The sequence below is a fragment of the Toxotes jaculatrix genome, chromosome 14 (assembly GCF_017976425.1).
Source record: "Toxotes jaculatrix isolate fToxJac2 chromosome 14, fToxJac2.pri, whole genome shotgun sequence".
In the NCBI taxonomy this organism is placed as follows: domain Eukaryota; kingdom Metazoa; phylum Chordata; class Actinopteri; family Toxotidae; genus Toxotes; species Toxotes jaculatrix.
In genome coordinates, this window is record NC_054407.1 from 21,559,755 (window position 1) to 21,583,384 (window position 23,630).

Genomic DNA, 23,630 nt, shown 5'->3' on the forward strand with positions numbered 1-23,630 from the left:
TTTTTTTAAATAGCTAACCTCGGAAGGGCCTCGGGAACATGCGTTGCGCCCTTTGCCCGGGTTTTACGGTATTCGTGTCATCACTTCCGTTAACGGGAACCTGTCTTTTGTATTAGTTGCTGTTAGCTGGAAGCGCCACACGTTAAAACCAACGCACGGCTCACCGAATAGCTGCAGTCCGTGCACAGGCAGTGGCTCCGGCAATGGTTCGTTTGGTTTAACCGGGGCGACCAACTTACAGCCTCGCGTCGGACACCGGGAGGGGTCGACTCTAAAGTTCAGGCTTCGCTGTCACTCGGTCGGTTTACAACAATGTTGAGCAGCGTTGCTCTGCGGGCTCAGGTTGCGTCCATAATCGATGCCCTGTCCAAAGCAGCCGTGGCAGAGATCTCCAAAGTTGTGGAGGACGGTATGGTGGTGCTGCGGCTGGAAATGTGTCAGCGTGAAACCGAGATCAAGAAGCTGAAGAGCAGCATCGAGGTCCTTCACACCGAGCTGAGGGCAGCGCAGGACCGAGTGACCCTGCGACCCGACAACCACGGGAGAGATGGTAAGATGGACCTGAGAGAGACGGAGCAGAAACACACCCGAACACACCGTGACTGCTGGTTCAACCTGCGATAAATCTCCACTGAGATAAACCCATATCAGCCCTGTGCAAAAGTTTTAGGCACTAAAACTGAACTGAGGGTACTTCATAACTAAATAATCCCACAAAAAGTTGGTCATTTTTTCAGTTGAAGGTATAGTCAGCGATTCTAATCCGATACACTTTTTCTTTTTGGTCAAATTCAGTAATTATGTCCTCACAGTCCGCTGGCAGTCCACTGTATGTGTTCCCATACAGTGGACCCCACAGCCCTGGCTCTGACAGTGGCTCGGATCGAGCCACTCAGCGCGATTCCCACCAGTCAGCGATAGGGGGCGTTCGTGCTCATGCACAGGACGAGGTGAGGATGGCGGGGTAAAGGGGGTTAGTGGGAACCAGAGGTGGTAAACCTGGCGTATGCTAATGTCCTCAACTTCACAACTTGATGCACTGTCAAGAAGGAGAAGTGGCAGAGGCTGCTCTGTTTGTGCTTGACAGGCGTGTAAAACATTAGTTAAATGCCACAGTTTTTGTTTTTATTAGGTTTCATGTTCCCTGTTTGCTAGTGTTTGCTAACCCAACAGGTCAGCTAGCGAACTGGTGCTAGTGTCACCTTTGTGTGTGACACCCACTGACATTCAGATTGTTTTTAGTTTGCCAAGTTTTGGCGTTGGTGTGATGTTAGCTATAGTAACAGGAGAGTATCGCTGTCTGGAACTGATGTGCTGGTTGTTAGAAACTGTCTGATCCTCTCTACATGTGAGCTTTGCAGTAACAGTTTGCTAACTCACAACCTAGCTAATCTTAGTTATACTGTTAGCTGTCTCCTTGTTTGCTCTGTATCATGGTCTTTGTCCGTACTACGCACTGTCAAGGTTTTATAGCCACAAATCCTAAAATACTAGTTTGCTAGCACAGTGGGATTATGTTTTCAGGGTATTCTTCAGGTAGGTCGTTCCAAGCATCTTGGAGATCTTTCCACAGTTCCTCTGTGAATTTAGCCTGTCTCAGTGCCGTCTGTCTCCCCATGTAATCCCAGACTGGCTCCATGATGTTCATCAGATCAGGGCTCTGTAAACTCGCCGTTCCTCCTGTCACGGAAGATAGATGATGACTGGTACGGCTGTATGTTTTGGGCGGTTGTTGTGCGGCAGAATGAATCTGTGACCAATCAGACTTCCTGTCATCCCAACATCTCTGCAAGGCGTTGATGGTCTGCAAGGCGTAGACTTTTAAGAAAGTACATTGTGGGTCAGGACCTGCACACTCCCTGTAACCTTAAGCAGTTATATTTGACATTTTCCTTGATACATGACTTAAAATTAATTGGTTACAATTCAATGTTGTCAGTTAAATTTCTGTTGTTTGACTAACCGACCCACAAAGTGGCTTACTGATGAACTGCAACACACTATTCTACAACTTTATCACTGTCTTCCCACAGGTTGTCAGAGTAGCACTGGTGACGAGAGGACCTTGCTTGAAAATGTACACACTGACAAGGACCACAACAGCCTGTCCATACCCGAGGTCCAGGTTAAACCTGAACCTGTGGAACAGGGATGTGAAGAGGCCAGAGGGCAGCCTGATCGGCTTGGGGAAGAGCTGGGTCTGTACGAAGGGAATGGTGGGCAGTGGAGATCAGCAACGCAAAACGAGACAGGACACAACAACTCAGATTTTTTAAACTTAGGGCAGAATGCCCTCTCGTGTCTCCCTGAGTCTTCCATGGACGCTGGCCTGGCTGTGCCTTGCAGCAGCTCCGGTGGGCTTCAGCAGAGCCCGTTCAGCCGTGGTTTGCTGGGCTACAGTCAGTATCGTAACTTGTACAACACGGTGCGGAGGAGGACAGTGAAGAGGTTAATGTTTAAGAAGGGCTTTATCTGTCCATATTGCGGCAAATGTTTTGAGCGTGCCGGGCACCTCGAGAGACACAAAAGGATTCACACTGGTGAGAAGCCGTATCGTTGTGAGATATGTGGGAGACGCTTCAATCAGAAATGCAGCCTCAAGGAGCACACAAAGATTCACAGAAGGTGTAAGTAAAATACTTTGGATCCTTAAACACAAAGAAAGAAACTTTGCAGGGAAAATTAACAGATTTTTCCAAAATAGTCTGTGCAAAAAAGAGTCTGTGCACTCAGGCGACATTCTCTGGATAAATGTCTGAAAATACATTTTGAAATGAAGACAGTCTTTCTTCTGTTTTCCTGCTCAAGGTCCCGGTGAGGACCTTTGGCTGTGGAGCTGGTGGGGATTTAGTGTCTCCCACAAGGATTCTTCAGCAAGGCAGGATTAGGATGGCTCACGGGGTTGTGAGGTATCGAATATGGATGCCCCAAGGGTCACTGGTTATATATTTAACTGGACAATTGGATGAATTATTGGAATCTCAGTGAAAACCTCTCTGGGGCCTTGTATAAAATTGTATGGAGAAGCAATACATGTATGTCTTATTTTGAAGGTCCTCCAAATCTCCCTGACACATTGATAACTAGTTATGTTTCTTTGTGTGTTATTTTTGTCCTCTGTCTTGGTCTCTTGGTTCAGTTCACAGTTGGAAGTCTCTAGCTGTGACATTCCAGTGTGTGGTTAAGGCGAGACGACGGTGTGGGTTGGGGGGGCTTTAAAGTGCCTCGCTGGCAGATGGATTCGCCTGGCTGGCTTATAAGGACAGCGCTCTTTTATATTCTCCCTGTTTCCCAGGGCCAGACTTACACTGGCTATGTCAAACATCCATTGAATATTAATTACTGGGGTCACATCTCAGGTCATGTTCATGCAGTACAGCAGTGAAACAAATTACCCTCAAGACCCTCAGGCGTTTTAATACTACTCTATAGTTCTGCTAGTCTTAGCATAACAATAAGAGACATCTGTGGTACAGAGTCTTCAACTGACCAAAAAAAAAACCCTCCCATGTATATGCAGGTAGTGTTTAAGGGTTAATAGTAAAAAGTGTGTGACTGCTTAGACGTAGCTGGTAAAAATGCTTGTTTCTATTTAAGCAGGTATTCAGCCCCAAGCAGTTGAGGTTCAAGCAGGCGAACAGAAACAAATCCCCGAGGTGAATCCATGCACTGATACACTTCGCCCTGAGGAAGACAGCCAGATGAAAGCGGAGGATGGCCTACCTGAGAAAGAGGACATTCTCCCAACACCTGTACAGATAAAATCTGAGCCTGCGGAGGAGAATATAGCACAACCCCTGTTTCACGGAGGAAATGAGCAGACGAGGGAAGGAGGAGACAACCTCAGTGAGAACTTTACAGCATTTGAGAGAGACAGCCAGCAGTGGATATCCCGATTACAACCACAAAACAACACAGAGATGAGCAGCGTAGAGTATCTCAGCAGCTCAGCGCAGAATATGACTTCCTTCCCTGGTATAGCTCAGTTACTCCCGGCACCAGTCGAAGCTTCTTGTAGCACCTTCTCCTTTCCAGGGCAACCTTATGGAGACCTAAAAAACAGCATGATCTCCCAAACACCCTATGGATCGATAGACACACACCTCATATCGAGTGAGACGGGCTTACATGGTATGGCGGATGCCTCGCTGAATCACCACCGACAGAGGAGAAACAGGTCTTTTCAGGTCATCAAACCAAAGAAATGCTTCGTGTGCTCATACTGTGGCAAGGTCTTTGAGCGCGCTGGCCATCTAGAAAGACATTTACGAATTCATACTGGAGAGAAGCCGTATGGATGCCATATCTGCGGGAGGTGCTTCAATCAGAAAAGTAGCCTGAAGGGCCACATGAAGACGCACAGAAACGGTAAGACTACAGTTCAAAACACAAAATGTTTAGAATAATAGTGTAGAAGGCCAAGAATATCAGCAGATATTTACGTGAGAAGCTGGAACCAGTGAATTTTTAGCTTTTCTGTTGGGGGGAAAAAAACCACCTCCAAATCACACAGGTGATGGGTTTTACAAATACTCAAAACTAATTCTGTTTTGCCTTTTTTTCTGAAAAGGGGAGAATACAGATGTGCTGGAGGCACATCACCTGATGTTTACAGCTCCTGATAATCAGCCGCTGGAGAACCTGGCAGAGCCTAAGACCGGACCCGCAGCTTTTGAGGAACAGGTACGAGGCAGCGAGGCAGGTGGTGAGCAAAAGGTAGTGGTAAAGGTGGAACCAAGTGGGGAGGATTTTCAGACTCTAAGTCAGGCAGGTACTGATAATTCCACAGGAGCACCAGACCTAAGTCAGCTGTGGACATCTGGGATAGAGAAGAGTAGTGACGCCACGGAACAAACCGTCTGTGTACTTTTACATGATGTCAAGTATCACATCAGTCCTGCTGCTGGTGCAGCCAATGAGCAGCAGGGATATACATCACCAATCAAGGATCTGCCGTGTTTAGACAACAAAGAAAAGGAAGAAACGATGCACCACGATCAGTATTCAGTGATGGGAATGCAATCAAGCTCTGACAGGACTCTCACATCTGAGCTACGAGATCAGCATATCACACAAGAGGTGGATGTGAATAATTACTGTGCAGTGAGTGACAGGACTCAGGAGGGAATCGCGTTTGAATTTAATACGACGGCCTCAATCAGCCATGAGGACAACTGTGGCAGGGACACGGCCAGGCAAAACTGCTTTATATGCTCCAGCTGCGGACAGAGCTTTGAGAGTTTCAGTTTATTTCAGCAGCACCAGTGCAAAAGTATCTGCGAGCAGTCCTTCAGCTGTGAGATATGTGGTGAGATTTTTAATGAGATGAGCATCCTGAAACTGCACCTTAAACTGCATGTAGAATAAAATCATTTGTCATGTGCACAGCAAGGAAAAAATGCAGGGGTTACCACCAGGCTCCATCCCATTCAGCTTTAACAAATGTTTCATATAATGAAAAAAAAAAATCACAAAATCATTGATATTTTGTGGAATTTGGCTGAATCAGTACAAATGACAGGATACGTCTTGCAGTTGCTGACTGCATTGTAACAACCCACACCTTTATGTGGATTCTCATCAGTGTACTAAATCACAAAAACATTAGTATGCTTTGTTCAATGCCTTGTTCTCCTGTTGAGGGGGTTGCAGTGAGGGTATGTGGAGTTAAACTTTGTCATGAAGTTGTTGAAAGCCTGCGTTGACAGTATTCATATATATTGAAACAGCATTGTCATTTTAATTCAGACCGAACAAACCCTGTTCTCGCACAACAATGCACTGTATACCTCAAATTACCATTGCCTTCAAAGCTGCATGTGATTACTGTATGACTTGATAGTATTAGCACACTATTCTGTTGGTTTGATTTTTCAAAAGGCAAATTTAAAGTAAACACTGTGATTTTTTGGGTCAAGCCAAGATTTCAAATATCCCAGACCTCCCACTGACCAAAACCTGGCAATGTGGCAATAGTTTTCTTGGAGAATGGCAAGGGACTACAACAAGTTCATGCTGAATAATATGCAGGAAACTTGTGCTTCACTAAAGAAACGTGAAATACCTCAGTGGTACACACAGTACCTGCAGTTATGAAGAATTTCGAGAAGTGAAGGAATGTAAAGTTTCTCTTTGGTTATGTTGTTACCTCTGATATTTATTTTGTGGGTTGTAGTTTTGGAAATTATGCCACGGGTCAGCGACAATAACACGTTTCACAGACAGTGTTAAGCTTCGGAGACTGTAATATGAAAAGCCGTTTGTCTGTTTGAGTGTTTGAGGGTCCTGAATGAACAGTGCAGTTCTTAATGGTTTGCAGCAGGTGGCTGGACGTGAAGAGGTCATTAAAATAGTGTGACAAAACTCAGAGTCAAGCTAAGCCCACAGAAAGAGCACCTGTCCAGGGCTGACAGGGTGACACAATACCCTTTATAGTACAGTGTGATGAGTGCCTACATTTTTCACATGGGAATGAAATCCCTGACCCTGCCGCTGCAGTGTTACAGCCTTTCATTCGTAGTGTTTTCAGTTTGCTTTAATTCAGTGGTTTACTTTGCAAAATCACTGATCAATAAAGACACACAACTGTAGCATGATTCACGGGAATCACATGAACTTTTACAGTAACAGTTTATCACAGGATGATAAATTATATTTGAAAGGATGAAGGACATCATGACAAAAATCTGTTTAGTTTTTTTGGATTTTCAAATAAATTCAAAACTAAGTTCATGGAGCTGTGGAGTCTGGCACTGGTTAATTTTAATGTTAAATCTTTTCTGCCTCCTCTTCCTTCTCCATTTTGTTACTTCTCTCATTTTGCTTTTCTTCCACAGTTTCCACATTCATGGGAAAGGTATAAAAACCTTTAGAATAAAGTTTTCTTTAACCACTTAAAAGCTAACTAGTTAGTTATGGCTGGCAACAGTGATCAGTCTATCAGTTATTTTCATTTTTTGATTTAATTCATGAAACCTCAAAAAAATTGTCAAAGATTTTACTGTGACCTTTTGCTTTAGGTGACGTCTTCAGATGTCTTGTAGTGTTTGACCCAAATGTTCAGTTTACAGTCATACATGACAGAGAAAAGCAGAAAGTCTCAATTTACAATGCTGAAATTGCAAATTTATCCATTTTTATTTTTCACACTTTTTGCTTGAAAAATTGCTGAAATGATCAATCGGTTATCTCAACAGTTGCTGATTAATTTTCGGTAGAACGATTAATCAATTAACTGAATTGTTTCAGTGCTAATCTTGTAATAGGTAAATACAGACTGTACTGAAGAGTGGGCTACAGTAGGCTAACTTTTCACTGTCCAGTTTTCTTAGGACTGCAGGACGATGCAGCTATTAATTTCAGAAATAATAATAGTAAAATAAATGGAAAGAAAACTTCTAAAACACCTACTTGCAACTGGTAGCCTGCCAGACAGTGGTTATACTATACTATACTATACTATACTATACTATACTATACTATACTATACTATACTATACTGCAACTTCGTGACTTTTAAAGGCTGCGCAGTTGTCTGACAGAAGCTACAGGTAAGTCACTTGTCATTTTACCTGAAACAGCCCTCACCCCAGACTCCTCCTGCGCTTCTCTTCCCTGTCAGTCGTGATTTCAGTGCGGTTCTACTCGTGTATTTACGGTAGATCACTCCGCCACACGGAAGAAAGGTTTCAGTTAGCCTTAGCTAGAAACACACAAGGATGTAAGATTTCCTAGTGCGTCGGTTCTTTTCGCAATTAAAAAAAAAAATCACAGCGCGGAAGGACCTTTTTATTATATTTTTTTCCCCTCAGATATTACTTCCTTTAAATTAACATGGCGACGTGCATTCCCTTTCAAACGCAGCTGTCCTCAATAATGGAGGCTTTGGTGAAAGCAGCTGTGGCAGAGATATCCAAACTAGTCGATGACAAATGTGCGTTTTTGCATCTTGAGATTTCTCGAAAGCAAAGCGAAATTGACATGCTGAAAAGGAAACTGTTAATGATGGAGAGCAAAAACTCGCAGCTGCAGCGCGGCTTTGGTAAGATGCTCAACTGCCTCATCTGTGCTCGTACTTAACGACTTAATTAATGTATTAGTCACGTTAATGGTGAAGTACCAAAAAGAAAAAACAAAACAAAATAAACCACAAATAAAACGCCTTATCATTTAAAGAACAGGAGCACTGTATGAATGCTGTGCATCTTACATAAATGAATGTGCATTGTTATTAAAAATTTCAGGCGTTTTCTTCTTTAAAATTGTATTAAATTTCACTTTTGGTTTACCGTTTTTAAATTATTTTTTTTTGTCTCTCTCCTTTCTGTTGCCAGAAAACTACGTGGACCGAGGAAGTGAGGTGGGGAGTAATTGTCCACATCCCACAGGAGATATTAAGGTCTGTGTGGTTTTCATAAGTCCAAAACTTTGATTTATGTCAGTATTACCACTCACTACATATGTGTAGATGTACCTGAATCAACACTGACAATCCAGTGTTGATTCCGTGACACTGGTCTGGAATCAGACCAGTGTCTGATTCTAGTACTGGTCTGGCAACTTCCCCAGGGCCCCAGACCCCGGGGGTCCTGGGGCAGTTGCTGGTTCAGTGGGGTGATTGCTGATTAACTGTTTTGGATTATGAGCATAATATTAACTGACTTAATAAGGTGGGTCCTGCATTTTTCAACCCAAATAAAGTGGACAAGGTGCACATCCAACCTGAGCTGGATACAGGACAAAAACAGGAGAGAAAAGAAAAGGACGGGCTGTTCACACACTGAAACTTGCAGGCTCCTCAAACATGTGTTGATGCAACTTTGTGATCTTGCACAGAGAGAGCTAGGAATGGAGGTTGACTCGCTTTTGCCCCAGGGCCTGCAATCAGGTGAATGTGGCCATGATCTGAATCTTATTCTTAAACCTACTGGAATTTCTGTGGAAACCCAGAATAGTCATCTCATTTTTCCCACCTAGTCACGGCACTGGTCTGGAACATGCTTATAATGAATTAAAAGATGCTCTGTGTCTTTGTACGTTAACATGGAATCAAAGGACTCTGTGTAATGCTGATGGTGTCACTTGTAGTAGTGAATCCATAGAGAATTATCACCACACTCTGCAGTTCCTCTCTGTGCCATGACGCATTTCATTGTCTTTTAGCTCATTGTTTTATTTTTACTGGTTTGGTTCAGTCTCACCATCAGTGTCATTTCCAGAAAAAACAACTGTGCACCACTTCCCCAGCCAAACAGCAGACAATGTTATTGACCAGTGAACGTAGTGGAGCATTTAACAGTTAAAGAGACCGATAGTTACCTCTGGGGTTGTTGAGAGTGAAACAGAGTGTAGCAAAAAGTTAGTGTGAATATTGGCCTTATCAGGTGGGCAGAAACATGAATAGAAATGCTTATGTTTCTCCACGTTTGCTTGATGTGTAAATAAACAACTTTGTAAGGTGATTAAAAAAAATCAACCATTGTGGATTTGAAGTTTAATCCATCCTCACTTGATCTAGTTTCCAGAGATTGAAGATGCCACTGTTTCTTTCACAATTAAAGAAGAGAGTCCAGATGAACCACTGTGGATCAGTGATGCCGCTGGACCGATCGGTGAGTTTAAAAAAAAAAAAAAAAGGATTTTGTGCAAGAACATAATTTTAAAAAGTCCTAATTTTTTTTTTTCTAAATCTCACCCCATACCTGTTTCCTGCAGGCCCTGCCATGCCATACCCTAATCCAGGAAATGTACCAGAAGGCCAGCGGCTCGAAGAGGGCCGTCAGTTAGACCATTCAGAGGTCACCAGGTTAAAAACATCAGAGTTTGGTGACTTGTATAACTCTGGTCAACATACAGGACACATCAGTGGCCTTCATTTCACTGTCAAGACAGAGAAGGAGGAGAACCGATCGGGATTCAGTCAGGATGGATGCCAACACAGCGTCGGGAAGCAGACTCAACTTGCTGCTGACTTTGCCATGGATGAAAGAGAGAATCAACTCTGGTCATCCATAATTGAAGGTAACGACATTGACGCTGGTTTTCCAGACTTTTCTAGTGTGGTAGAGGAGTATTCCAACACATTCCCAGACCATTCAGATACTCACATGGTTTCTAACACTAGCAAGTCGACTAGTGTCCAGCAGCCGTCATCTCAGAGGGCGTGTAATGGGATCTACAACAGTGAATGTCAGAAGGACGTTCCACAGTCGTCCAGTTTTCAGACCAGACCTCAGGATGCTCTTTCACAGGAAGACAGGCAGAAGGAACAAATGTACTCGCAGAGAAACACGTCACATGTCACACATCTGAGGCAGTCGGATGAACACCCTGAGAGGGACACCGCAGCTGGAGATAGACCAGTAGTAACTCACTCACACAACACTTTCACGCCAAGCAGCTACCACACTCACACTTCCCACAAACCTTTTTCTGGAGCGGCGCGGGGCTACGTTTGCTCGCAGTGCGGAAAGACGTTCGGCCGCCTGCACCAGTTCAAGCTGCACCAGCAAAGCCACAAGAGAAAGCGAGCATTCTGGTGCGCGGTGTGCGGGAAGAGCTTCCAGTGCTCGTCCCACCTCAGCATACACCACCGGACACACACGGGCGAGAAGCCGTACGGTTGTGGGCAGTGCGGGAAGAGGTTCACGCAGCAGAGCAGCCTGAGGGTCCACCAGCGCACTCACAGCGGGGAACGGCCCTACAGCTGCTCACAGTGCGGGAAAACCTTCATCCTGATGCACCATCTGAAACGGCATAGAATTATTCACACATACAGCTGAGGCAGAGATGCATGAGGCTGCTTCGCTCAGGTGAACGACCCTTAAAACTAAATCAAAAAGCCAATGAACGGCAACTTTTTTGCTTGTGATTTGTACTGTTGTGGAATTGATCACAGACTTTCTATATTAATGCATATTTTACTATGCAAAATCCATCTGGATGGATTTTAAGATCTTAGCTTCTTTTTTAAAAATATTTGTTTTATAATAATCAAAATGTGAAACTGAATTGCACCCTTGGAACAAAATTCACACGTCAGCATTTTAAAGAAATTTCCAAAGCTAGAAATCCAAAAAACAATTTAGAGACATTAAAAAAAATCCTGCAGATTTCCTCTTACCGGTTCCTGCATACTTCGTGTTTTCCACTCATAGACACAGTTTGTTTCGGCTTCTCATGTAAAAATGAGCCTTATTTTATCTCAGTACTGAAACTGTTGAAGCACAAGATGCTCATTATTCCTGTTAGTTTCCCCTTTACAGTCACAAGTGGGTTCCTCCCTTCTGCTCAGTGCTACTGAAGCACCTCTTAGGTTTATGTTTTGATGTCAGCATTAGTAAAAACCTGCCCGTCTATCGTTGCAAGTTTACTTTTCCGTGGAAGTGCACCCAAAATCAGTAGATCTTTGTTATGATTCATATTAAAGCAATGATAAAATCAGCAGCTGGATTTGTTTTTTATTGTTTGTGACTGATGTTAGAGGACGTGTCCTTCTCAGAAGTGTCATTCTCAGAAGTGCTTCTAGTTTTGGACATCACACTTTGGTCGTATTTGCAGTTTATTCTGTTCCTCCAAATATGTCAACAAACAAGTGTCAGTTTTATTGCTGAGTTCAAATTAGGGCGGCAAATGATTTTATAAAATGGGGAAAAAATACACATCACTATTACTTTATTATCCATTTACTCATGAATTCATCCACTGACTATTTCACAGCTTCTCAAGCTGCGACATGATTCAAGCCTGTAGTTTTTTCACTCTGGTAGATGAAACAGCACCAGGGGGCAGTGTAACTCGCCCTTTAAATCATGACTGCAGAAAGGGAACTAGGGAGCTAAGAGGAACAGGAGCTTCACACTTTGAAGTTACTGTAACCACCCGACTGTGGACTTAAGTGGTCTGACAGTGGCCTGACTGTATTACACGCTGTAATACAGCCCACAGCTTCTTCCTTGTCTTATTTCTCTGTTATACCTGACGCCTTCTTCTCAGTATTTGAGGGTTTTGTTTCTTTTTTTCAGTTGCTGTTTTCTTTTTCATACTCTGCCTCACTATGTTACAGAAACTCTGCAAAACTGACGTTTAGAGGCTGTAAAATCATTTAGATGAGAGATCGCTGACTTCCTGTTTCTCCACTCCTCAGAATTCAAAAGTGCCACCTTTGTCGGCAAGGTCTAATTGATGTGGACGATCCATACGTTTCTAATAGGTGGGTTTCACATGACGTCACGACGTAGCGGCGCGAGGGCGCCAAATTCAGATGGAGGGCAGGAAGTGTTTCAGCCGTTAGCCGACTGACACAGCGAGAATCTACCGTGTGGAAAAATGCCTATGTTTTGTGTAGTGTACCGGTGCTCAAATCGTTCCAATAGAGAAAAAGAAAAAAGCTATTATAGGGTACCAGAGGTGGTTACCCACAAAGCTGAGAAATGTAAAAACGTACAGAACAGCGCTGTAAAAGGTGGATCTTAAACCTACGTCTGCGGTCGGGAGGAGAAGTCTGCTAATGCCACTGTCTGCAGTGACCACTTCGTCAAAGGTATGTTAGCTAGCTAACTTGGTTTTTGTGGCTGTGTTTATATCATTAGGTTGTCGCTTAATGCTTATTTACATAGTAATGATTATTAAGTTGCCGGTAGTCTAACATGGACTTGATTGGGACTTTTTAGGCTGCACTAGCGTTTTAGGGGACGTTTACTCAGTAGTCCAAATGCTATTTCGCTGTCATGTCATACATTAGCATTTCTATGTACTTATACTGGTTATGTATAGGTAGCCGCTATTGCTAGCGGCTATTGCTATTGCTAGCTATACATAACCAGTATAAGAATAAACACTCATCCTGGCGAAGACCAAACGATAATCGTCTTGGAGCCGTTTGGTACCAAGGTTGTGGACCCACCCGCTCACAAAAAAAGTTTTATGTCTCCAGGCTTTTGTCGGCTTTCATTTGCTGTTTCGTATAATAAGAGGTCTGAAGTAGGAGATAATTGGTGATCTCAACTGCCTCGATTGTCGGCAAATCTTTAACGTCCGTTGAAAACTCGCTCATCTTCACGAGGTACGGGTCACCTCCAACATATTGTTTGATAAACTGTGTGTATCTCCGTCTCGACACGGGATCTAAACCCGTACAATGCAGACTCTGCTAATATTTCCTCCATTAGCTTTATCATGTAACTTATTTCCTGCCTTCCATGTGAAATTGCTGCGCCTACGTGCGTCATCGTGATTACCTGACTAAAACCCAGCTATAGGAAAGTTATTTTGTTCCCTGTGGCTTTTTTTTTATGTTCAGGTCTGAATATTAAGTATATTTCCACTGTGCATGTGGTTTAATAATGTATCCAACGGTCAACATGGGTTTAGTTTGGTGTTGAAAGTGTTATACAGGTAGTGAAGTACAGTATAAACACTGCTCTGGAACAGAATGTCCTACAGTACTGCTCAGTGCCAGAGACGCTTCCTTTGTCTTAGACATGATCTTTCCCGCCTCGTTGAATGAACAGCCGTCATGTTTGCCAGATCTTCCGGAGCTTGCAGAGCCAGAGTGAGCACACACACTGTTATTTAAAGATGGTTGAGGAAGTACTTAATGTCTTGAAGTTAATGACTTTACTGAGGATTTGTGCAGGTGTCCACTCTGTCCACTTTTTTTTTTTGCTTACAAAGGATTATTGAAATAGAAATCAGTGATACAGATGTAACCAAATTAACACAGAACCACTGATTTATTCTGTAATGAAATAGTTTTTTTTCACTTGTATATTTTTTATATTGGTTGTATTAGAGCACAGTTTACGTACAGGCCTGTCAGAGGGTGAAAAGGTAGTTGAAGACACTCAGCATCTCATGTCAAACATATTTTACATAATATTCGAGCAAACTAATTACCCTAAGTACGTTTACATACATTTCTAACCTGTTTAACCAGAAGAGGAACTCTACTATGTCAAGGCATCCAAACATGCACCCTCTACCTCACTTAGCTTCCCTCGCACTGCAGCAAAGCAGTACATTTTGTGCAGACACCTGGACCTGATCTTTTACAGCAGGCAAACAGACAGCTCATAAAATTCTCACAGCCTTGTATGGCCATAAACAGTGGTGTCTGGGCGTCATGGAAAATGTTTTTTTTTTTTTGAGGAAGAGGAGGAGGACAGGGACAAGTGACAGTGGTATATTTAGGGTCAGGAAGTGGGAACAGGGCTGAGTGTAGACTGGAGAGAGTGAGGGAAAAGTGGAAAGCATAGCGAAAGGAAAGCTGCTGATACGGTGAAGGACAAACTGGCAGTAAAAATGTCAACCATTGTGAGAATGTTCTCTTTCCCAGAGGCAGAACAGCAGCTTGCTCTACCTAGATTCATGTTTACATACCTTTTCTGGGAAGCTTGCGTTGAATTTGCAGATTGTGCTTTAAGGGAAAGATATGCCTTCAGACACATTAGGACGCAGGTGTTCTCACCAAATCTGACAAATGCCAGCAAGTTCAGGTCTGTTCTTTGCAGAGTTGAATGAACATACCAGAAGGCTCCTGTAACCCCTATCTTCCCATTCTCTGTGCACGGCCTATCCCAGTTTTATTATATTTTACTTTGAGCCTCGGAAACCAACCAGAACTCCTCTGCTGTATTACTGTCCTGCCATAGGGGCATGACTCAGAGCTGTATCTGTAACTTGCAAGTGAAAACTCATTTGTGAAATGTGATGATGACATTTGTGGTTTGCTTACGACTGATGCTTACAAATTGCTTGTGTAAAATGGCCCTAGATTTGCGGTAATTTAATTAACACATTTGCTGAAGAATAACGCGCCATGTAATCACAATATCCAGTGAAATAATAAAGGCGTTACAATTAGATTTGGCACGTTAAATGGAGGAGTTTCCTTAAGGCCCTCATTTGAGTTCACATATTGCCAAACAAACGTGCACTTAGTTAAATTTTCCTTTTAAGACTGTGATTTAAAATAAAAAGAATCGCTGGTGAAAGGTATAATACATCCCTCCAACGAAGCATCGACATGATGAGTCAGACCTTTCCATTTCAAATGTAGCACACAAAACCAACAGTTTTCAAGTTGAGTCTTTTTATTGTAAATAGATCCACAGTTTTGTACAGTTTTTAGTAAAGTATCTCTAGAAGCACAGACAGCCGGAAATGCAGTCTGTTAGTTAAAACAGTGATAAGACAATGGAAAGAGATTTGACTCAAATCTACACACTTGGGTAACTGTCCCATGCAGGATATCATCCCTTTCTTCAACACTCAATACATTATCAAAATAAAAACATTACTTAAATATATTTTGTTTGAATATTTTATAAAATGTTTACACCTTTTATTTTTTTTTACACTATATGAATTAGTTATTTTCTGTCTTTCAGCCATGATCTCATGAAGACATGCATGATGGGAATATCATTATGTTCATCTTGGAAGTTAACGATATCAGGGAATGTAAAGGAAACAATAAATATCTTACATTATTAAGTTAAAAGTTGTTAAATTAGAAATTACAATATGATGCTGTTTCACTGAAACACTACAGTTTTCTGTGTACAGTGCAGTATATCACAGCAGGAATTTGTCAGAGAGCCACTGCACCAAAGTAATATCATTCATCTGTACACCTCAAAAATGTAAACGTTGCTGATAGAGGAATGTATAAAAAGTGGACCATTTTCCAGGGTCTTAAGACTTGAAGTAACATTCAGTGGAAACGTAAAAAAACCCAAAATAAAATAAAATTAAATAAAAAAAAACGAGTCTCTCTAGTTGTAAACTCAGCCTAGCAGTCTAAAGTTAGGAGATCTAGAGATCTTTTGTAGCGTTCTAACAAACATTTTAAGAATCCACTCTCTGGTTTGCTGGTTTTTTGACATAAAGCAGGACAGCTGACCCGGGACCAGCTACAGTGGCGCCAGTCACATGTTCAGAAATTATTGTTGTTGTTGTGTTCCAGCCGAGCCACCATGATGGACACCAGCTTCTCCAGCTCCTTGGCCCTCTGCCTGCCCGTCTCCAGGACTTCTTCGTGGTTGGCCTTCTCCTGGCTGTCGTAATCCATCACGGCCCGGTTACTGATCAGTGACAGGGCGAAGCAACGCATCCCAGCGTGGCGGGCCACGATCACCTCGTGGACGGTGCTCATCCCTGCAGAGAAGACACAGAGAAGGTGAGACATCAGCATTCAGTATACGATTCAAATGTTAGTTTGCGTGCCTCACCCATCAGAGAATTTGTTTTGACATAGTGATGTCAGTCTCACAAGCAGACGTGATTAAATGGGATTGGTCAACTGATCTTACTAAATACTGTGAATGTACAAAGATTAACGTGCAATTCAGATGAATTTTGTAATGCACCTATTTGTAATTTATGGTAGGTAACAGGTTAAATTCCTGCATTTTGAAAGCATCCTGTCTCAGCAGTAAGGCTGCAATAGAAAGATTTTGATTGAAGTTGCATAAAAGTGAGGTTTTGTATGACTAGTCCTGTGACTCACTTCCTTGCGATTGAGGACACATTTGGAAAGTGAGGAGATTTATGGTCCGGTCCTCACTTCTTCAAAGGACTGTTTAAAGGCTTGGTTTTAGTTATAAGGTAAAGATTAGTGTCATTGGTGCTGGGGAATGAATCATGTCAACGACCACTCTTATGATTATAAAAGTACAGCTCCGTGCGTGAGAGAGATTTAAAAACTCACCAACAGCATCAGCGCCTAGCCTGTGCATCATGCGACACTCGGCGATGGTTTCGAAGGAGGGACCTCCGACGACGCAGTACACTCCCTCTTGCAGGAAGCCGTCGTAGCCTAGCTCTGCTGCCACATCATGTGCCAGCTGCCGCAGCTTGCGGTCGTAGGCGTCAGACATGCAGGGGAAGCGAACGCCAAACCTGAAGGGAGAAAGACGGTGTTGACTCAAGTTCAGCTACTTAGTCAATGCTGAAACTCCCCCAAATGACTCCATACTCCACAACACCATACACAAGTGGACGTGCTTGTTCTGGAGTAAGACGTGAACACTCAGTCCAACAAACAGATCAGCAGGTCACTCTTACAGCTCATGGATGGAAGACAACAGAGTACGTGTCACCTGTTTCCTGCATTGATGAAAATCTGAAATCATACTGAGTTCTGTTCTATAATTCTGTGACCCTGATTGTCCAAACTGTTCACTTACTGTGCCCCCTAAAGGGCTGTGCAAACCAAACTGACTTGACTGCTTCTCCGAGGCTTTGAGTCACGTTAAAGTGTTGTGAAGGGCCACGTAATGCCCGTAAATTGCAACCTTTGAGAACAACAGGCACTTCTGTTGACATTGCTGACATGACATCATTGCTTCAGGACTGAAGTGTGGCAGTTTTGTGTGGGAGACTACAAAAAGGTGCATATTTTCCCAGAGGCAATATGGTGGGGGAGGGAAAAGTAGCAACTGTTCGCTTGAAATTGTTAGAAAAATAAGACTGAAAGACTTTATTGGATCTTCAGAGTGGAAATTTCTCAAATGACGCCAATGACTTGGCCTCTTCTGGGCTGATGACAATTTTTTTTTCTTTATGTAAATTTTGTATTCCTGAAGACAAATATAAATATAATATAAATATAAATGTAAATAAATTAAAAGTGATGCTGTAATTTTGGTGAACCAACCCTTTAATATGCTGAAATCCTACTTTGAAAGGCTGTGACTCGCGTTTGTCTCAGTTTGAGTGTTACAGGATTTTCCACTGTGACAAAAACCACAAAATTATGAAACTGACAGGAAATATTGGTTATTTTGAGCAAACCTGTCAGATTTTAATGTAATATATCAAAACACAACAGTGTTAACAGTTTCTTCCCTCATTCATCCAGGCATCCATCCATCCATCCATCCATCCACCCACCTACCTGTCATCATTGGGTCCAGCCAGAGGGTTGATGCCAGCAAAACCGGGCATGTTGATGTGGTCCTTGAGGATCATGATGTCTCCAACTTTGTAGTCCTGGTTCAGGCCCCCAGCTGCGTTGGTCAGGATCATGGTCTCCACCCCCATCAGCTTGAAGACACGCATGGGCAGCGTGATCTGGAGAACACAAGGTAATTTTAGGAATTTAGTATGAAAAATATGAGACCCTTGGTTGCCAGGTGCACAAACATTGCTTTAAACAGAGACTAAATAAGGAGACAGGAGAACAGTGAAGTCTGAGTGAAGTCTGAGGTAGGGCTGTTTTTACTGAGCAAGAATGAAGAGGTGGCTTCTCATCGAGGGTGGAAAACACACGCTGATATCTCCAGCTCTGGTATGTGTTTACTGATGCCCTCGCTGCATGCGGCTCACCTGCCATCTCAGACTTGAAGACGCTCTTCTTTTCTATCATGACAAGAATAGCACCTTTGTGCACCTTCTGCCCCCACAGCCTGCGACTGCTGCAGTCGCAGAAACACAGGGCGTTCGTGGTTGGTGGCAAACCCTCACATGGGTGTAGTTCAGGTGCCATGCCAGATTTTGTGCAGACTCTAAGGTGTTGCCTGCCTGGGCAAATCAAAGGCTAAATATAGCCATGTTGTTGGGACAAGGCCTTAAGTGTACTGAGTGTACTCACCTTCTGGATGGGGTAGCCCTCATACAGGTGAAACCTGCCCTGCATGCAAACACACGGCTTCCCTTTTAGTGTTCCAAACACCAGCTGGCCAGCATGACCGTGAACTGCAACACACACACACACTCACACTGTTAGACACCCTGTGCAATTAATTCGAGTTCACAAACATGCACGCACACACACAGATTAACAGCTGTGTTTTCCCAGACTGCGGCAGGCTGTGCTTACCTGTGCTCCGGGGAAAGTTGGGAATGTCACTGTATTTGAAGACCTGCGGATCCTTGAGCATCTCAGCTAGTCCCCCAAGACCTGAACCGCACACGATTCCCACAGTCGGCCGCACATGTGTGTTGGACAGTAGCCAATCAGCTGTGGCCCGGCACTCCTTGTAGCTGTCACTGAAGAAGTCAGAAAAACACAGATAGTCACGTTTGTGCTAAACTCTTGAGTCAACAAAGTTTATTTACAACCCGTGTTTCAGTTCATGCCAATGGTGTAGGATACGGTTGGGGTATTATTATGCTCTTTTTCAGTATTCAAGACAAAACATAAAGACATTTTAGCTATTTTTAAGATGTCATGACACAATGTAAATGTAATGATGTCCTCATTTCCCCTCTCCGTACAGTCACGCCACATTCAATAGGCACGAAATAACCAGAATGATATGATTTAACAGAGAGATTTTGGGAGGCGGGGACGTCCTGTACAGCCAACGAACTGGAATGAAAATCTTCCCAGGCTTTCGGTAATATTTACATGAACACACAGGTGCACACAAACAAACACAAATTACATCCTGTAATGTGGGTGCTTGGAGGTAAAAGGTTTGACCGGTTCTACTGTGCAAACAATGCGTCATGTTCTAGGGATAAGCACAAGACCTTAACACACCTTGACATCAAAAACAATCTAAGGTATTTCACAAACGCAGTTTGTTTCTGTAGTAGTGAGTGCACTCCCTCTGTTCACCCACTGACACTGACTGATCCTCCATTTCTTCTGACTCTTATGTGTCACTTTCAAAAAATCTTTAGTGCTCTCTGCGATGCTATTTCTTGACACCAAAGTTTCCCCAGCTTAGACATCTGAGTTGTCAGATGTCAGATTTACTACTTTCCTTTGTCTCAGGGGATGGTGACTGATTATATGTGGGGATTCGACATTTGGTCAGAAAAAAACAAGACATCTCAACATGTAACACTGGGCTTTAATAAAATTTAAATGATTGTATTAATTTTATATTATGATTGTTATGGTACTTCATAGACCAGTTGATCATTAATCAAGAAAATAAATGACCGATTAACTGATAATAAAAATAACCAATTTTAACCCTCTGATAAATAAATATTGGCTTATATACTGGCCTGGTCAATGTTTTCCATCGAGTTCTACCTGTGAGACCTGCTGGTTCTCATAAAGACAAGTATAAAATCATTTTTGCTCACGTTTGAGTTACTTACTGGCCATCCTATCATAGTTTCTGGTTTTATTTTTTTTTGACTTTGCTTTTATATTTCTGTGTCCTCTCTATCTAAAAACTAGACATATAAAAGTAGGGCTGGACATAAAACAATTTAAAGAGCAGCCTCATCTGGTGCACGTACACATGTGCACTTGGGGTCATTCTTTCTTTTCTTGCCTTTCTCCCTCCTCCTCTCTTTCTAGGATCACTACGTGCGCTCTGTCACTAACCGGCCCCGGATATTTACACGGTGACTCGGTCGGACAGTCTCATTCACAGAAACCTCTCATGGAAGATGCGGACAGATAAAACTCTTATGTGTCACCTCCAGCGGACCTGATGTCTCACCGCTGACTCGGTGCATAAATATAGTCGCGGTCTGTGTTCATGGAGAATTAATCACGATTTTCTTGTGTGAAGAAGAGATTTCTATTAATGACGTCACGGCGGAGCTCACACGTGCCCGGTGGAGGGGGGGGGGGGGGGGGGGGGGGTTTCCGCGTCCCTTCCGTGAGTAAACCGGAGCTGTTCCGCGGTTTATTGCCTTATGAGACGACTCCAGAAGAGCACGTTTATTTATTTATTTTAATTTTTTTTTCCCAACCCGACAAACGGATGCCTCTTCCTCGCGTTCCAAGAAAATTATCACGTACCGAGCAGCATCCGGCGGCCGCGCGCCTCGTCAGGATGCCGCACAAGTCACCGTACATCACAGCAAAATGTAGAAAACCATTTAGAAATAAACATTAGACTATAAAGGCACATATGAAACAGATTTAGATACACAGTTTTCCAATCACAGGCTTTAGTCTTGAATAGGAATATTATAGTAAACATATGTAAATATATATTTTTAACTCACCCAGACACAAACTCGGACATGATGAAATGTGATGTAGATGGAGGCAGAAGGATGTTAAATTCCGCGTTAAAATAGATCTATGAGCGCTTTCTTGATGGAGGGATCAGTTCTACGTTTACTCTTTTATATGGGGTCAACCTTTACAACTCCACCCATCTGCCACATCCCCTTACGTCACGGACTCTCACGGAGCCTGATTGGCTGACGCACAGGCGTGTTCGTGTTCGTGGTGCGCTTGTCGCCCCAGCAACCAATGAGGCGTTCAGGAGCTTCTTCCAAAACAAGAGCCAAGACGATGTGTGGACGGAATTTATGACAGACTAAACACGAGGCAGTTTTTTTTTTGAAGGCTGGATGTTATTTTAGTTTAAACAAAGAGCAGAGCCATTGTTAAAATAGATACAAAGCGGAATCGGAAAGCTGACAGGTCCTGCTACAAGAAGACAGAACTAGTCTAGCTCATTATTGCAGTGGTTCTCAACCTGTGCAAAAGCTGTGCAAACATTTTTCTTTCTTTTTTTAACTTCGAGCAGACGGCACGAGAAAGAGAAGATAGTTGAAATTACAGTTTAGATGATGTTACATGTTTTAAAGCCTTTGTGAATAAAAATCCTGACTACAGACCAAACTTTTTAGCATTTATTTCCTTCACATTAAGAGGAAAGTGACTGAAATGCACATCAATAGAATAGCTAACAAACATTCAAAAATCCAAACAATTCATAGTAACAAAACCTTACGCTTTCACACTTAAGTTGGCGCTCATCCATCCCAGCGTTTCTACTGTTATGTTCCATTATAATCTTTCCGGTCTTGTTTTTGCGTATCCATTTTTTTGTATTAGCTGTAGGATTTCCGACAGGACTTGAAGGCTTCCCACCCCCCACAACACACACACACATGCTCTCAACGTGGTCGTATTGGTTTTGGTGCTGATGCAATAGCCAGGCGCAAGACAGGAAGAAAAAAAATTAAATAATAAAAATAAAATATATATAAATAAATGTTCTTATTGTATTGATGATATGTGTATACACACACAAACACACACACATACATACATACATACTGTATATTTTTATATATGGAAAGGAAAAGGTGCTCTGTAAAATTCTCCTGTCTTTGAAAGAAAGAAGTGACTAGACTTCTGTTGGAAGGAGTTAAGCCCATAGGCAGCTGCTAAATTATGTGACAAGTAAGCATGCAGTGTTGTTGCGTCTTCTCTCTGCCTGGAGGAAGATGAACAAGAAAAAAACACACCAAAAGAATGTAAGATTGTAGGTGTTGAGGTGGTGATTGCAGTAAGGCCAGAAGGCCAGACGTAGATTTAGACACCTGGTTTTTAATTAACCAGAGAAACACACAACCGCACTATACAGCTGTAGCTGAATAATGTTAATGAATATATACATTTTTCTTAAATTCTTAACTTTAAATTCTTAACTGACTATTAAACAAAATAATTTCATCAGGCTTTACAATGCAGATGAAAGCTCTGGGGAAAAAAAAATTAGTGGACTTTGACTTAAGATTATTTGTAACTACTTTAAACTACTTTTTACCTACTACCTGCTACTGTTTTTAAGAATGAACATCTCACCCATGCTCAAAGGATGAGGAGGATTTTTTCACATCTTGGTTGAAAATGTACTGTTTGTTCTCCGGCCTGAGGGTGGTGCTAGAGGAACGGGCATGGCTTCATTACACATAAAAATGTTAATTCCCCAGGGAGCATGAAATTGCTTGACAAATTTGTAGTCAGCCCCTTAGATAATGAGATGTACTGGGTGTTGACGCTGTGAAAAGAAGGGTGGATTTAAGAGAGCTCACAGACTGTCTGAAATGAAGAGGGCTCAGTGCTCAGAAAATTAGGTACAGCTTTTAGTTTTCAGTTTTAGCCTGATGGTGGTGCTTAACAAATACTTATCTCAACTGAGTATTTTCACAGTAACCAGCCATTACTGCTCAAGGTGGAATTTATGCGCTGATTGCAGTAGATGAAAGGTCAAACGGTCATCAAAATCTTTAGGAATCATCCTTCTGGGTACAACAATCATCCAGACATCCACACTGAAACAATTTCTAATCAGGCCAGAATTTATCAAGATGTTTTCTGGGCCAAAGTTTGGACCGAGATCAACATCCAGACTGACAAACTGGTGGTGGAGTGAAGAGAGGCAAAGAGACTGAGCCCAGATGGTGTCTACATTGTAAACTGTGATGACTGCAGAGTCTTCTTGGGGTTTGATCTGGTATTAAGCTGTATCTCTATTACTCAGGGCGTAACTAAATATCTTTATCTATATCTACACACACACACAAACACATATATAGCTATACACACTTGTGTAAAGATATGTCTAAAGATATGTCTATGTGTATATCTGTGTTTTGTTTCACGTGCCTGCTGTGATGGCAGCACAGAGCAGCCAGTGTTCTGGTTGCCCAGTCTTATGTAACAGCTGATTTGTACTCTCACAGTTGTCAGGCCCTTCATCCTGGTGTGCCGGCCAAAACCTGCTGCTCTCACTCGGGTCACCAGTGCAAGAATTCTGCATTGCTAACCCAGAGCAGAAACAAATGACATTTGCATGCATATTCTGTACTATCATTATTATCACAGCTCATATCACACACTACAGCCTGCAGTGTCCCAGTGGATCTGAAACCATCTGAAACTGTGGAGTTGTTCAGACATGCTTTCA

General features: G+C 42.6%; 3 protein-coding genes across 5 annotated transcripts; 2 read left to right on the forward strand and 1 right to left on the reverse strand.

The window, feature by feature from the left end:
- The first annotated feature begins 128 nt into the window (after nt 1-128).
- LOC121192734 (sal-like protein 3) lies at nt 129-6,674 on the forward strand. 2 transcript variants are annotated; one of them, XM_041054590.1, is made up of 4 exons: nt 129-550; nt 2,034-2,627; nt 3,598-4,368; nt 4,571-6,674. In XM_041054590.1, exons 1-4 carry the CDS (start codon nt 313-315, stop codon nt 5,365-5,367), a joined length of 2,400 nt encoding a protein of 799 aa, XP_040910524.1. In that variant the 5' UTR covers nt 129-312; the 3' UTR covers nt 5,368-6,674. The 2 variants fall into 2 exon arrangements, with proteins under 2 accessions (XP_040910524.1, XP_040910525.1); XM_041054591.1 differs by having other exon boundaries at nt 3,601-4,368.
- Nucleotides 6,675-7,690: 1,016 nt separating this feature from the next.
- Nucleotides 7,691-11,423, forward strand: LOC121192742 (zinc finger protein interacting with ribonucleoprotein K-like). 2 transcript variants are annotated; one of them, XM_041054607.1, is made up of 5 exons: nt 7,691-8,041; nt 8,334-8,398; nt 9,518-9,611; nt 9,715-9,741; nt 9,856-11,423. In XM_041054607.1, exons 1-5 carry the CDS (start codon nt 7,834-7,836, stop codon nt 10,779-10,781), a joined length of 1,320 nt encoding a protein of 439 aa, XP_040910541.1. In that variant the 5' UTR covers nt 7,691-7,833; the 3' UTR covers nt 10,782-11,423. The 2 variants fall into 2 exon arrangements, with proteins under 2 accessions (XP_040910541.1, XP_040910540.1); XM_041054606.1 differs by having other exon boundaries at nt 9,715-11,423.
- Nucleotides 11,424-15,074: 3,651 nt separating this feature from the next.
- On the reverse strand, nt 15,075-21,058 carry LOC121192759 (purine nucleoside phosphorylase-like). The gene is made up of 6 exons (XM_041054634.1): nt 20,926-21,058; nt 18,824-18,993; nt 18,596-18,699; nt 17,900-18,075; nt 16,712-16,902; nt 15,075-16,158 (listed from the first exon to the last, which is right to left on the reverse strand). The coding sequence occupies exons 1-6, from the start codon at nt 20,943-20,945 to the stop codon at nt 15,938-15,940; spliced, it is 882 nt and encodes a 293-aa protein (XP_040910568.1). The 5' UTR covers nt 20,946-21,058; the 3' UTR covers nt 15,075-15,937.
- Nucleotides 21,059-23,630: the final 2,572 nt, after the last annotated feature.